Source organism: Dreissena polymorpha, chromosome 2, assembly GCF_020536995.1.
Source record: "Dreissena polymorpha isolate Duluth1 chromosome 2, UMN_Dpol_1.0, whole genome shotgun sequence".
Lineage (NCBI taxonomy): Eukaryota > Metazoa > Mollusca > Bivalvia > Myida > Dreissenidae > Dreissena > Dreissena polymorpha.
Window position 1 is genome coordinate 92891362 of NC_068356.1, and position 16873 is coordinate 92908234.

The following is a 16873-nucleotide window of genomic DNA, read 5'->3' on the forward strand; positions in this document are numbered from 1 at the left end:
AAGACTATCTCAAGATGTTAATGCCAAAGACTTTCAAATTCAAGCACAGCCAAGAATCTATGATAAAGATAATCATTAGTTTTCTTTTGTTTCCATCTGGAGTTGGTCTCGAACGGGAATTTCAGGAACAGAAATACAGCATATGGAATAACTTACTTCTTTACGTGTCATTTTTGTGTGAAGCTTGTTTAAAGTAACAAAAAGTGAAATGTAATATCTTTTTGTATGACTTATTGTATTTAATTTTGTGTGATACACTTTTTGAACAACTAAAAAAGAGGCTCATTGACAATCTAACTGCTCTATAAGCAAAATCTCATTTAAACTTATGAGGCACTACTTTTTTTTATCCTTTACCACTTAGATATAGTACTTTATTTCTACACATTTGTAGTCCCTTGGAAAGATAATTTAAATAAAGACCTTTCTTACTAGAATCAAATTTTACAGGCTTCATTTCCAACCCTTAGTTACTGGTGAGCAGCGAACAGCATAAAACCTGAACAGTCAGTTACTCACAGGCTGTTCTGGTTTTATGCTGGTTGCAAAAGCTATTTTCACTTTGCTTCTGAGAGGGAAAGGGTTAAGGCACTAATTTTTTAAACACATTTTAATGGATTTTCAATGGATGAGTAAAAATTTATCTAAACTAAAACAAACAAACATATTTCCGATAATTTCTTTAAAAAAATCGCATTTAAAATCCTTTTCTCTAAATGTTCTCACATTTTGCTTTTTTTTTAAAGCACCTTCTACATGTCAAGCGTGCAGCATATACACAAATGTAAAATCTTACACATCATACTAAATAGATCACATAATAGCAAAAACATGCATTTCCACATTTAAATCTTTTAAGTCTTGACGTATTCAAACATCAAAATTCTTTCCTCCACTGTTTGTCTCGCAGTAATTAAAAGTAGAAAAGACAGAATACATAAAGATTTTATTATATCAGTTGAAGTTTCAAATTGATTTTAACTCGATCAACCCATTAATTCTTTCTTATCTGAAAACCGCAAGTTACAAATTCAATCAATTTACTTAGCAAATCTGAGCTTTACACTGTTCCTCTTAGATCTTGTGACAATAGATTAATACCAGTTTGTCGGATTGACAATAAAATGGTTTTCTTTCAATAAATGTCAAAACTCATTCAACTATCATAACATTTACTAAGGAGTGACATTTCAGACAGATTATTATGTCAATGTACATCATGAAAATAACAATATTTAACTGACAGGTATTTTACTGTACCCTTTACCACTTACATACGTATTTTGTCACATTTGTAGGTCTTTAGAAAGTTACATTTAATTAAATACCATTCTTACTTAATACAAGTTTGAAAGGCTTCATTTCCAACCCTTTTAGTTACTGATTAGCAGCAAGCAATGCCTGCATAAAGTGTGAACAGACTGTGAGTTACTCGCAGGCTGTTCTGGTTTTATGCTGGTTGCAAAAGCCATTTTCACTTTGCTTCTTATGGAAGAAAGGGTTAACCTCACAACTTTTGTGGTAGCACTCACGGTTCTGCTCAATTTAAATTAGGAAAATATGAGTTCATGTCAGTTAATCTGGGAATTATTTATTACAATAAAAAAAATAATCTCAAATATAGAGAATAATAGGTTAGTGTTGATTATAGATCAGGTTTATCATGCGAGGCTTAGAAAACAAAAAGCACGAGCCTTGGCGAGTGCTTTTTCGTTTTCGTGCCGAGCATGATAAACCTGATCTATAATCAACACTAATCTACATGTATTATTCTATTTATCCCACTTTTTATTTTGTAAACCTTTTTATTTAAACAAAATTTGTTTGACTTGATAATTTCGCTGGATTTATTACATCATTTCGTCGAAATATTGACGTCATTTCCTGCCGTTGATTATAGATGATATTTAATCAATGGGCCTTTAATCAACCGAAATCGCTGTAAAAGTGGGATAAAAAACTGTTCACAACGTAAATTTATTTTAAATTAACTATTACGTACATTTTGAGACTAGATGTTAGGTCCTTTTAAATGATTTTAACTTACCATCAAGCTAACTAGCACTGTATTCATCATTCTAACTTGCAATAAACAACTTAAGACAGCACACATAGAAACTGGTAAACTTGAACAAAAATAATTCTGCAACTATCTGTGGTTAACTAGGTTAAACAGCTATCAAACAAATTGAGTGTATACATGTGTGTCAATTACACAGATTCGACAGTATCTAATCCTAGTACTCATCAATGTCACAAACCGACAGAAAATAACAATTTACGAACCCAAAAAAAAGAATTTAAAAAACTTAATAAGGAGCTTTTCAGTCATTGGTGTGATTTATCAGTGTTTGAGACATTATAGGTAAGGAGATTGCAATCTGTGCTGTGCTGCTTGTTAAGGCTGCAACTTCAAGTGGGCTTGGGTCTGTAAATCTTCTTTAGACTTCATCTTTTTTACCTCCATCGATTTTTTTCTTTCTTTATACTGTACCGGAAAACAGCACTTTCCCAATTAGGAAAAAACGTCCTTTTTTTATATCATCAAATCCAACATTTAGTGAGTTTCCCTGTGCAGCTCTATGGCTTGAACCTACATGCAAGTTAATAATGTTGACAACTTAACAACACTTAGTTATACATTTTAAAGTTTTTTTGAGCAAAAATCTAATACATTAATTTCCCAATATGAAGACTTCATGATGGAAATTTTTCCAATTTCAGGGTTTTTCGGGCATAATTTCCCCAAAAGGACTGGTACTGGTACTTTTCCCTATTGGGGAAAAAACAACAATGCTGACCTCATACATTTAAATATGCCATGAATATTTCTGACATCTGTTCTGCCTTTTTTAAGCATTTAGTTGTTAAATTTTATTTTGTTAATATACTCTTTCACAATCCACAAATCATTTTCTTGAAAGTTAAATATAAGGTATAAATATTTTTGACTTTAACAAGTTTATTCACTTGTGTGTAAACTGACATTTAAATAGCAGGACATCATCATTAAATATACATGTAACCTTAACTATGCACATAATTATTTCATTGTAAGGAGAAAGCCATTTTTAGAATAAAGCACATAAAATACCAAAACATTAGGTATAACCTATTGCAAAAATGTAAGTAAATGATCTAAGATGGTGTACAATGTTTATCAAACAAAATCTTATCATAAACAATGATTCACCTGTTTCAAGAGCATAGAAGAAGCCTTGGGGTGAAATGACACCCCATTAGGGAGATGTGCAAGGCTTTGCCCAGTTCTTTTTTGCTTCAGTCTTTCTGCCCCCCCCCCCCTCCACCTCACCACCACCACCCTCACCTCCCACACCTGTGGCCTGGGTAAACACAAAATCTTTTGAAATTAAAAATATATTACAGTCATCCGAAGCTACATCCTATTTTGCCTGTATTGGTCCAATTGCTGCATCAAACATGAATGTCACTGACAGGAAAATAACGCCCAGCATGAAAGGCTTGATAGAGTTATCAGCCATTTGTTTTATCAAACAGTTCTTCTACTGTTTCCACTCCACATTCAGATGTTTAATTGCCTGGTTATAAAGGTACAAAGGTAATACTCATTGTGACTCCTTTAAAAAGAGCAATAGTAACATTATGACCTAGAGGCAGATAATTATGTACCCAGAAAGTGCTTTCTCTGGTTTCTTTCCACTTTCAAGAAATAAATGAGTATTTTTTTAACGGCTTTTATATCATTGTTTGGTAATCAACACAGGGAGGGCTGGGTAACCATAATAATTATTATCCGGAATTCTTGCCTTTATTCTATTTTATATTATTGTCTCAATCCAAAATAGCCGCACAAGTAAATATACACCTTAGATGATGATTTTATATATATGCACATCAAGGTCAAGGTCAATTGAGGAAGGTGTGATTTGATAGCCAACCCACGCCACTGCTACTTGTCATCAATCAACCACACCTTCAAGCTGGTCTGCATCATGTTGAATTGTGAGGTGATAATTCATCAGGCATGGCAGCCTTTATCATCAATGCATGAGCAATTAGAACTGTTTGGGCTACACTTTTGTTTACTGATAAGCACTGCCAGTTAGTAATTTAAGTCTTTCAGGTACAGAGCTTTTCCAGACAGTTTTTACGACAGGCACAACTGTGGATGCTATGTTGTTAGGGGTTACATGTACCTGAAGTAGACAAATTAGCCAATTGCTACTGAAATCTCTAATTGGCTACTAAATGTTTTAACTGGCTACTAAAATTTATATGTAATTTATTTTGAATAAAGCAGACTTTCAAACGTTATACAACCCCGTGGTAGAATTCTTTTAGTTTATATACACCCCTCAAAGAAAGGAAGTACTGGTTCTAGTCCTTATGCAAACCATGGTCCTGATCATATAAAGGATTCCTTCTTTAAAACAAAAAATAAAGCGCTCATAAAACTGGGATTAATTGATAATAAAATGGCTGCCATTTTTGGTCTCCTTTTCAGGTTTTTTGGTCTTTAACTACTTTTTCTTCAATTTGGCTTTAAACAATCACATTCACATCATACATCAGGGCGCGCTATACATTGGTAAAAATCGGTACAAACCAATCATAGCCAACAAGAAACCTCTTTTTTTTTATTTCTAAAAAAAATCTAAGAAATGTATACAGGAAATTAACCTGATTGATGGGCATCAACTCATATTTTATGAGGAAAACAGGCATCAGTGTACCATTAATAATCTCCTTATGAACAGATACCAGTTCTCAAGTACCGGTAGCTAAACTGCTGGTGATTGTTCACTGAATATTTTCCTTCAAACTTTAAGAGCAGCAGAGAATGGTGTGCATAAGCCATGAGTCAAAGTACTAAAATGTAGGGATAGACCTTGAGCGAGATCGCAGGGGGCTGCACCATTCTCCTTGCAGATCTCCTCATGAGCCTATCTGTCTGAACAAGTCCAGACAGACTTAACATCTGTAGAAAAATAATATTTTTGCCAAAAGTCAAGGGCAAATGAAAATTCTATAATTAAATGCGTAAATTCCATCAGATAGAAATATTTTCGATACAGAAATTCATTGCCAAAAAAGACGTCACCAGTTGTTCACCCTGACAATATTTTCACAACTGCACCAAAATATTTATATGTTTTGATCACATCAATGTATTTAAAAAATGATTGTTCACTTAGTCAGATTACTTGTAGTCATACCAATACCAACAAATAGGAACATACTTTCAAAGCTTCAGAATTAATATGTTTGCACTAAAGATTCTATTTTGCATAAAGTTCACACTGTAAACATCAAGACTTTCTTTGTTTCTACCAAGAACAACCTGCTAAACTCTTTTTTCTCAAAATTGCCACTTATTTCATATCTTCTTTACAAATCACCCAATGTTCTAAGGAGATATTTCTTTATCTGGCGTCTTATCACAAAATACAAACATCATAATCTAGGGCAAATTTTCGAAGATACTTATCTAATACGGCCTAAAATCATTTAACAGCACGCTTAGTACCCTACTTCATGTACAGCGTGCAGTTTTTCACCCTAAAAACATCCAGTATTGGTAGAAGTGGGTCTTGAATGACTCATGCCAAATTTTTTTTTTTTTTTTTTTTTTTTAAATAACTGTCTTATGATAAATATACAGGGCTCAACATTTATGGTTGTCCTATTGCCCCTGGCAAGTAAAAGTTGGGTCTGGGCAAGTTATTTTATAATCTAGTTGTACGCCCGGAAAAGTTCAAAAAAGAACAAAGAGCATTTAATTTAGACTTTAATTGCTGTAATCATTTTGTTAAATGTTCAAAAATAAAAAAAGGTTTTGTGGTGTATCATTTTGGTTTATCAAACAATATGATGTTTACAGTTGATGGGATATTTCATGTTTGGGCAAGTTGCTTTACGTTCAGTGCAAGTAGATTTTGGAAGTACTGGCCCGGTAGGGCAAGTTGGTTTTTCGGTTAATGTTGAGCCCTGATATATCTCAAATTTATTTCATAAACAACTTATTAAGTATATAACTATAATTAATATGATTTTGAATTATTATAAAGAGTTATCTTAAGTTAGTTTTTCCCAAATCAGTTAATTTAACATTAATAGCATTTTTTTCCCAAAATGGCCAGGGAAAGGCCTGATGTATCTAAGTATATTGTGTCAATATTCGTTGATAAACACATTCCAATTTGGTCCATTTTATTGATAAAAAATGCTCACATCATTTTCCATTTTATCAATTTAAAAAATCCCAATTAGACTCAAAATGGGAAGGAAAACTAAGACTGTGCATGAAGGCTGAACTGTCTGAAACTAATGTTGAAAAAATCATTGGTATATATTTAAAAAATAGGACAAAGACATTCAGCTGTGAATATTACATTCATGCATACATGTGTATTCATATAATAAATATCATTACATATAAAAGAGTAATTTTTTAATTTTCCCCTTTTCCTAAAAAATGACGCGTTTTTCCCCTTTGGACGGGCCCCGCCACCATTCCCCTTTAGGTGAAAAAAAACACTGCATTATAATTGGTTGAAAATTTACTTTTTAAATGCATTTATTCCATTTATAATATATAAGAACTCCAGCTAGGCTTTAATGGAAAGGCACAGAACCATGCGGCCCCAACAAGCAAATTTTTTGTATTTGATCACAGTCATTATAATACAGCAAATGGATGAATCAATAATAATTTTTTTATAAAGTAAAACAGAACAAATAATTATTTATTTATCTAAATGAAAATGCATGATATATGAAATAAAAATAACTTGTTCACAAGTTGTTCACTGAATATAACAAAGGCAAATTAAAGTCTTCTTCCTAATATTCAATGAAAAGCTTCTTTCAAATTGTGCAGAATTCCCCCAAATAAAAACTAATACCAGCTTTTTCATTTCCCAAATCAGTTATTTAAGATATCTGTCTTCCCAAAATCAATAAGTTAAGGCCTCCTCCCCATGATAATAGAAAGAGCCCTGGTTTCATACAGGACCATCCCATTTCCTTTCTCATTTCATAAAAGACAACTTCTGTCAATTTAATGTAACAAAATACTATAAACAGTGAGACAGTTTGCAAGGTAAATGACTGAACCCATGCTTTTAATAAATGACAGTACAAAAGCCATTATGATTCTTATGTTCACGGTAACTCTAAAGTAATAATTCCAGTCTTAAGGCTTCAAGTGTAAGGAATATATGTTTATAAGTACAAACATAGAAATAATTTACAAAGGAAAAGTGAGTTGATTTCATTTTACAGCTGTATTCACCTTAATTTGAGTCCATCTTTCAAACATAGTGCAATCATGGAATATTAGAAGTAAAGTTGCCTGGTTAGGAAAAACATATATGCTTACTATTTAACATTCTGTGGTGCATTCACAAAGAAATATGGATCTATCAAACCGATAACAATGGTCTTTCAAAAAATGCTAAGTGCAATAATGATATATGTCACAACATAACACGCAACATTGCGTGTTAGTTAAATATCATGTTTTACATTATTTTGGTGGGTAAGAAAATTTGCATGTGTTTTATATTTTTACAAATTTTACTAAATGCCAACATACTATTCCTTTTTCCCAGGAAATCTTTTTCCTGTTTATAAGTACATTAATAGTCTACATAAAGCCTCTCATAATTATTCTAAAATGTATTGTGTGTACATGTATACAGAAGAAATAACACAATTTGGATTCAATAAAAAACAATAAAAATGTTAAATGATGACTTAAAATTCTTAAGCATTAGTTGAAATTGATAAAGTTATATTAATACAAATGTGAGTTTATTTATAGTTTTTATTGCCTTAACACTAAAATTAGGTATAAATCAGTTTATAAATAAACTTACTATGTGTACGATAATTGAAATAATACCTGACATAAGCCAAGCATGCAAGTTTATACCAGAAAATGTGTGGTTGTGGAAAAAAAACTACGTTGAAAATACTACGCTGACTATACTAGACACACATCAATGTCATGATTGTCCAATACATTTACTGTATTCAACAAACTTTTTAACTACAGTCGATTGGTGTATAGCAGATTTTAGTGAGTAACGGATAGGTTAAACGTTTTTTGCAATATACTTTTATTTATGTTACAATTTATAGTTTCCTATAAATTGAATACAAAAAGCCTATCATTGTTAAGTCCATTCATGTTTTTGTTGACGTGTGTCAATGTTAGTTTACAACTGTTTCTTTTTATGAAAGTATAACAAGGTCATGTTATGTACGCACCGTTTTAGTGACAACAGGAAAAGTGCAGACGAACGGTTTCTTGAATTTTGCAGATTTTGTTTGGTAAACATAATGTTCAGTGATGTAATATATTAGTATTATGTGTCCTTAACAAAAGTAAGAATGCTCAGAAACCAAATTGATGCGCACCATATAAAATAAGCATGAAAGCTGCAACTAGGGATTTAGTGAATAACGGACATGTGGTCACCCATATTCAGGAATGTGGGGATTGTCTCAAAATAAATATAAACTCAATTGAAGTTGTCCAATACACGTGGTTAGCGCGTGGCTATGATATTAATTAGTGAAAACATCATTTTTAATGAAAAATAATCAAATTATAACGAAAAATCGATTTCTCTGAAAACATATTTTTCACTATCAAATCTATATATATATAACAAGGTATTCAACTCAAAATGACCCGAATATAGGGTGCTTCGCTTTGAACTGCCATTACTTCATCAATTGTGCAGTGATGTCCATGAACTTGGTCTTATTAATTTAATTAAACGCAGAAATGAATTTCCTTTCTGGAAATGTACATATATTGCCATTTTTTTTACAAATGCTGTGTCAAATTTCAAGAAATAACACGATACACATGTAATCCGATAAAGACCTAGGCGATCCGCTAATGGCTGAATCAGTGTACCATGAAATTCGCGCTGTAAACAAATAATATTTTTTCAGAAATTTTAAACTACTGGCATGTTTCAATAGGAAAGACATGTGTCTATCTAGGTCTAATGGTTTAATTACTGAATGCATGGTGTTTACGTTGAAATGAGACTCTTAGTCCTTAGCTATCCGTTATACACCAATCGACTGTATGTTGTTCCTCTTATTTAATTTTGTAAAAATCTCAAAACAACTTATTGTTAAAAAGTGAATCACACTGTCATCATTTTCCTTCAAAGATAAACACAAGTGTTGGGCATGCTGCTATTTACTAATTGAAAATCTTACATATTATTTGTAATTGTTAATTATCTATTTGTAATTGTTAATTATCTACCAATTAACCCATTTTTATGAAGGGTTTCGTTGTAATATTTCATGGATAAACTTATTAAAATAACTTCATGTTAACCAAAACTGTAGTCTGTTCAAGGTTACAAACATGTATTTAAATGTAGAGAATTCTACACACTAACAGGAACTTTGCCAAAGTTTGTAAAATTACAGAGTTCACTCACCCGCGACAGGAGAAGGTTTTTTCATTACACACCATCTTGGTTTCCACTGCAAAGGAAATGCAAAGCATTAAGTAATATATTTCATCTATCATTTCATGCAGTTTAATAAGATACAAAAATGATATATTACCTTTTTTCCTTCTCGAAATTTAACTTTTCCTTCTACAACCGTACTCATTTCAGCCATGTTTATCCATGTTTTGATTGAGATGACCTGAACATGTAACAACGCTTTTGATTGGCTAGTTTATTTCAGGTTTTATCTCTCGCCACAGTCGATGTCGTCCTAACGGACATCCTATGTAGAGAAAAATACATGGTGCTTTTGAATTATTTGCTCACCTCATAGAAAAAATATTGAACAAATAAATCAAAATACGCAGATACATTTCATATATGATCTTTTACATAATTATGTTTCATATTAATAATTTTATAATTAAGGATCGAATATTAATTGAAATTAGTAATGCATTGGGATACACAGTAAAATGATTAATAATGATTGTTAAGAAACAAGAAGTAAAAAAGGCTTCTAAACCAAACGCTTTTATTGCAGGGGCGTCGGAAGCGATTAGACATTAGGGCGGCGGAGGGGGTGGTTATGGGATTTTTTTCCCCAAATTTTAGCATCAAATGGCGCATTCTGGTGCGATTTTATGCCTGATACATGGCCTTAGACACGTCTATTGCAGGCATATTCTGAATGACAAAAGTTGTGACATACAGAAAGACAGACGATGGAGAAGTGATCTCTATATGTCGCAGTTTGTACTTTGTAGCAGGCGTCACAACAATAGGGATCATGTGGGCTGAAAGAACGTTCTTCGGGATTTTTTTCCCCGTTTTGGAAATTAAAAATTCATTGGTTGGTTTGGAGTAGACATATTTATATGACACAAAAAAGTGGTAAAACATATTAAATCAGTTATATAGAATTATCGATTTACTTTGAGTTATTACAATTAATTCAGGTATCTTGAGGTATCTTTATTTTTTTGAAAATTAAGGACTTTTGGATATCAGCACATTTGTTTCATGTCATGCTTTGTTTATAAAAAGAAGCAAAGGCTTAGATCATACCGACAATTAAAGATTCCCAGGGTTAATTACTCAAGAATAAAAGTATTATCGTTATAAAAGAGACCGACCAATTAACAACATAATTGACACGTACATTACCGCGGGCGGCTGATGACAATCAACAATACACATGTCATAACCGCGAAAGCATGATTACCTTACTTCGTGGTAAAGATATTTTCAAATATACTGGTATTGAAATGAAAGAAAAACAGGTCTTTGCCGAAATTTCATTTTTGCCGAAAATATTGGGGGCGGCGGCCGCCGTCCCTGCCGCCCAAGCTCCGACGCCAATGTATTGTTTTAATTTAAAAGTTTGAAATAACCCGAATACAATCTATATTACTTATTGACACATATATAAACACAGTAGCCTATAGCAACTCCGCAAATAGTATTAATGCATAATGAAGATTTCGTTTATTGAAATATATTATATTATTCGATGTAAGAATAGATTTTCTTGAATTTTCAGACATTTTAATTACGTACTTCTTTACGGTCCTTAATTGACTATTCCTTGCTCTGTACGTATAGATTTGTATAGAATAGATAAGGACATTATAAATGTTTTCCACACAAAGTCATTGCTTTCAACATTTTTACCATATGATAGCAGAACAATTTAATAAATAGCATTGGTTTTAAATCTACCGACGTTTGGCTATCTTATCTGGATCAGTCCAGTTTCGCATCTGATGTGTTCACATGATTTGTGGTATAAAAATAGCATGAATGTTTTTTGTTTCAACTTTGATTTTGCTAACAGAATATGATAATGTTAACGAATTTGTTAATAAACAAATATTGTTCTATTGTTTGTTTTAAGTCAAAGACTTACAAATGCAAGTTATGTGCATAGGAATTAAACCACAATTGCGTTAACTAGCAGTATAGTTGTTTATGCATAATATAAGAGTAAAAATAATTTATAATTGACCGATAATTAAATATTAGTTTTTTCCTCATCTTCATGAAGATAAAAAAGAGTCGTGTGAATATTATTGCTAAATAACGCATGTGAACGAGTTAAATTTTCATAACATTGCCAAAATTCGTCTATAGTTAAATCAACAAAACTTGAGTGGGCGTTTGATCGATATTAACTGTACTTATCTGCGCGAAGTTGTCCCCCTTATTCGGTTCTCTTGGTGCTCAAAATAGAACACCACATCAACACGATGATCGCCGATGTCCATCCCCTGTTGCAGACCTTGTTGGGGACCCTTTTCACATGGGGCCTTACAGCACTTGGCTCCGGTCTCGTGTTCGTCTTTCACAGTGGTCAAGTATGTTTAGAATTGATTTTATCGTTTTTTTTTATATCGAGTTTGATAACTTTGAAACTGAAAGAACATTTCGGACACTTCACAAGTTCGGATCAATTAAAAATTGAATTCCTTCACCGATTGATGTTTTTTTTTTAAAATGAGTCCTTTTTGGCCTCTTGAGAAAACTAACAAACATTAAACATGACATATATATAAATATCAACTCGAGTGTTAACAATAAACGTATTTATCACTTACAATTAGTTCTGGCAACCATAACTTTATGGTGGACGAACTAGTTATCGAACACCTAAGAAATTACGTTAAATTACCTTAAAATTGAAACACTTAAAATGACAAAAACATTTTGTTTTAACAAATGACTAACAGTTCAATCATTGAATGATTTATCTGTAAAGTTTTCCAGCAAACTACCTTCAAGAATTCATAACAATGTTTCCCTGATTATTGTCACCTCTAGCAGACAAAACCAAATGGCGGCCAATGTAAACATGACCTATTACCCGACACTTCGACTTCGATGAGGTACTTCACAAAATCCTATTGGACATCAGGTGAATCGGTTACTTCATAAATACTACTCCAGTATATACAAAGTCAAATGACTATCATGTGACCCGGACAAGGCGAAAAAATCTGCGTCTGATGCAATCAAAATTGCAAACAGAAATATGCTTTTTGGTGTGTAAATGCACGTTTTGATAAATGCATTTAAAAAGTAATAGCAAAAAACATAAAACGGTGTCAATATCAATAAATGCATTCCTTTAACCTGTTTTCGGCGCATTTGTTTCAAGCTAAGTAGGCAAGTAGGTCATGGACTTCATGTGCGACCATTTGTTTATCAATGTGACGTCATGCGCACTTTTGCGCATGTGCATACAGAACCAAAACAAAACGTCCGGTAATAGGTGCTGTTAGATAATAGGTACTTACACGATAAATGTCGCTTTTTATGATTTTGACTGGCGCGATTTTATACAGGTATGTCAATACTATATAAACCGTATGCTGAAGTTTCTTTAGCTAACTTACAATAGTCCCCCGTTTCTTTATATATTTTACAAGATCTGTCTCTCTCTATGACTGTAAATATGTCAGAAGCGTTCAAACGGCATAGTATTAGTAGTGGCAATACTCTAATACAGTCTTCACACAAACTTGCTAGACGCCTGGGACAAGTGAAATTAAAATCAAGCTAGTATTAATTTGAAAATATAAAGTCAGACTAGTAGCACATTTCATTAGTTGCCAACAAAACATTTTAATTGAGGAAAGTGCTCTTAAAACTAACTGTGAAAGGGTACGGGAGGTTTCCGTAAATAACAAGCTTGGTAAATTGGATTTATATAGTCAATGCCGTGGAGGTTTCGGTAAAATGGATTTTTATAGAGGTATACCTACAATGAGGTGTTAATGACACCTATTATTGGCTTAAAATAACATCAGGTGCATATGTTTGCAAACGGGGGATTAATATTGAAAAGATTAATTAATGCAATGCCTACGGTAAATAGTTAAGGGGCATGAATGAGCTACCACTGAACTTTGTAAAACAAATACTTTTACTTAATTGTAGGTACCAATTAAACCAAACAATGTAGATTGAATTTAAAATGTAACTTTATTGAAAGTAAATTTACGATTTAAATAAATCAATACTAATTTGTTAAAGACTTGTGGCTTTTATTTAAATAACATAATAGTAATAATAAATGTTGATTTTAAGACGGAATCATTATAAGATCTTCAATTAAGTTTAATGCTATTAAAAATGTTCAAAGTCTTGTAAAACATTGTAGAAATTATTTATTTAAAAAAAATAACAAAAAAACATAAACAAATATTAAATATTTTGTAAAATATTGAGTTAAGTTTAAATATAAAGCACAATATTATTTTAGGCCACCAAAAAGCACTCAATTGCTCTCTCTCTCTCTATATATATATATATATATATATATATATATATATATATATATACATGAGGTAGCTTGCTAACATATTGAATATGCTGCCCATGACTTGCCACGTGGAGGCCACCTCTTAGCTCTTGTAAGAGCCAAATTTTGAATTTCATGAATTCTGCTACTGTTTTTTTTTATTATCAAAAATCAAAATTGTACTTATTACAATACACCATCAGCGCTAATGAAATTGTGGATTAATTTATTTAAATTAATTAGTGCCAAGCAACTCAATTAGTGTACACGCTTATCGACTTAAGGTGTGATAATCCCTATTTATACCAATTTACTGAAATCTCCGCAGCAATGACTATATAAATCCTATTTACCAAGATTGTTATTTACCAAAACCTCCATAACTCCTGTGAAAACTGAAGTGTAAAAGTATATCTATTTTTATGCCCCTGGTAGGGTGGCATATAGCAGTTGAACTGTCAGTCCGTCTGTCTGTCTGTGTGTCCGTCCGAAAACTTTAACATTGGCCATAACTTTTGCAATATTGAAGATAGCAACTTGATATTAGGCATGCATGTGTATCTCATGAAGCTGCACATTTTGAGTTGTGAAAGGTCAAGGTCATCCTTAAAGGTCAAAGGGCAAAAAACAAAATCCAAGGGAAGTAACAGGCTTTAAAGGGAGATAATATCTATTTTATATCATTTGGCAGGTACAGATCAATTTCACAAGGGAAGTAATATTTTTTAAAGGATATAATAAAAAACACATTTTGAGGTCAAGGTCATCCTTCAAGGTCCAAAGTAAAAAAATACAATCCAAGGAAAGTAATCAGCTACAAAAGGGAGATCATTTCTAAACCTGCCAAATGATATATTTAAATTTTATTTAAAAGCGGCGTTAAAGGGGGCATTGTGTTTCTGACGAACAAATCTCTTGTTCTGTACATGCATTTATATTATTTTTTTTTCAGAGAAAAATTCTGGACGGTAGCCTTGGCTTTGCTGCTGGGGTAATATTTTGTTTTATTTAAAATGTATGCTTTCCCCTAATAGTATATTATGAGTTTATGAACAATTTGTGAAAGAAGATTCAGTTACACATCTTTGGGCCACTTTCAGTTAGTTCATATACTCACCCTTTATTATTATACCCCCATTACCATTGGTAATGGGGGCTACATGTATATAGGAGTCACTTTGTCGGTCGGTCTGTCCCGAAAGCTTGTCCGGGCCATAACTATGTTGTTCATTGTTTAGATTTTAAAATCATTTGGCACATTTGTTTACCATCAATAGACGGTGTGTCGTGTGAAAGAATTACGTCGATTTCTCAAAGGTGAAGGTCACAATTTGAGTTCAAAGGTCAAAAATGGCCATAAATGAGCTTGTCCGGGCCATAACTTTGTAATTTATAATGAGATTTTAAAATCGTTTGGCACGTTTGTTCACCATAATTGGACGGTGTGTCGCGCGAAAGAATTGCCTCGATATCTTCAAGGTCACACTTTGAGTTCAAAGGTCAAAAATGGCCAAACATGAGCTTGTCTGGGCAATAACTACCGGTTTGTAGTTCATTGTGATATTTTAAAATCATTGGCACATTTGTTCACCATCATTGGACAGTGTGTCGCGCGAAAGAATTACGTCGATATCTCTAAGGTAACACTTTGAATTCAAAGGTCAAAAATTGCCATAAATGAGCTTGTCTGGGTCATAACTATGTCATTCATTGTGAGATTTTAAAATCATTTGGCACATTTGTTCGCCATCACTGGATACATGTAGTGTGTCAAGAGAAAGAATCACGTCAATATCTCCATGGTCAAGGTCACACTTCGAGTTCAAAAGTCAAATATGGTGATAAATGATTTTGTCTGGACCATAACTATGTCAATCACTGTGAGATTTTCAAATCATTTGGCACATTTGTTCATCATCATTGGACGGTGTGTCACGCAAAAGAATTACGTCGATATTTCCAAGGTCAAGGTCACACTGACTGAGTTCAAAGGTAAAAAATGGCCATAAATGAGCTTGTCCAGGCCATAACTATGTCGTTCATTGTGAGATTTTAAAATCATTTGTTCATTATCATTGGACGGTGTGTCGCACAAAAGAATTATGTCGATATCTCCAAGCTCAAGTTCACACTTTGAGTTTAAAGGTCAAAAATTGCCATAAATGATAATCGCATAATAATTCTTAAAAATCGCCATAAATTAGATTCTCTTGTTTTGTGAAGACAGCATGCATTATATTCTGTGTCAATGCGACACGTGGGGGTATACGTCACGTCTGTGACAAAGCTCTAGTTTCGACATGCAGTGTGTTTGAAATAAGGGGCCCGGTCTATTCCCAAAATGGTGAAAAAACACTGTTTTGGTTCAGAATCTAAGCTTTTAAATTAATGTACGAAAATTGGACAAGATTCGATGAAGAGAATTTTGGGAAAAATCCATAAGCCTTTCACCATAGCCATTAGCTTTTCATCACAGCATGTTAGTGGTAATTTACAGCAAGACAATTCATTCATGTTTTCTGATAAAGATAAGTATGAGCATAATATTATTGTGTAAAAAAAGTCCTTTGTAATAAAATAAACCTTCCGGCATTTGGACGTAACACCTGCCAATGTCGAATTTCAGGTGATGACTGCCGCATCTTACTGGTCTCTTCTTGCCCCAGCAATTGAAATGGCAGAACGATCGGGCAACTACGGGTCTGAAGGGCAGTGGGCCTTTATTCCAGTTGCTATTGGTTTTGTGATGGGGGCTGCCTTTGTATACGGCGCTGACATTTTTATGCCTTTGTTGGTAAGAATACAATTTTAGCAGAAATTGTATATGCAAGATATACAAGTTTTATAAATTATAATTAATTTTAAATGGCAAATACAAAAAGTGCTTGCAAGCCTAAAGAATTGCATCAAGCGAAATAAGGTGCATCTGTTTGTAAATTTAAGTTGATTTCATTATTTATTTATTAATTTATTTATCATATTTTGATTGTACTTGTTCATAAGATAGTGTCATATTTGCTGGAAAAAAGCATGACTACTTTCGAAACTTCTGATAACAGTAAAGCTTATGAGCCTTATTCTGGATAAAAAAAACTAA

General features: G+C 32.8%; 3 protein-coding genes across 4 annotated transcripts in view; 1 reads left to right on the top strand and 2 right to left on the bottom strand.

The window, feature by feature from the left end:
* LOC127868060 (uncharacterized) overlaps positions 1 to 9659 on the bottom strand; it is a 47836-nt gene extending 38177 nt beyond the window's left edge. For both annotated transcript variants that reach the window (XM_052409648.1, XM_052409647.1), the window contains exons 1-2: positions 9589 to 9659; positions 9459 to 9504 (exon numbers count right to left, since the gene is read on the bottom strand). In XM_052409648.1, coding sequence (XP_052265608.1) covers positions 9459 to 9504; positions 9589 to 9645 — 103 coding nt within the window. In that variant the 5' untranslated portion in view covers positions 9646 to 9659. The remainder of the gene's footprint in view (positions 1 to 9458; positions 9505 to 9588) is intronic.
* LOC127868077 (uncharacterized) overlaps positions 1 to 16873 on the bottom strand; it is a 361273-nt gene that overhangs the window by 63160 nt on the left and 281240 nt on the right. The gene's annotated exons all lie outside the window — the stretch shown is intronic.
* The window catches only part of LOC127868074 (zinc transporter ZIP11-like), a 35569-nt gene continuing 30385 nt past the window's right edge, over positions 11690 to 16873 (top strand). The window contains exons 1-3 of the mRNA XM_052409676.1: positions 11690 to 11830; positions 14729 to 14767; positions 16403 to 16570. Of these exons, the coding sequence (XP_052265636.1) occupies positions 11723 to 11830; positions 14729 to 14767; positions 16403 to 16570 (315 nt within the window). The 5' untranslated portion in view covers positions 11690 to 11722. The remainder of the gene's footprint in view (positions 11831 to 14728; positions 14768 to 16402; positions 16571 to 16873) is intronic.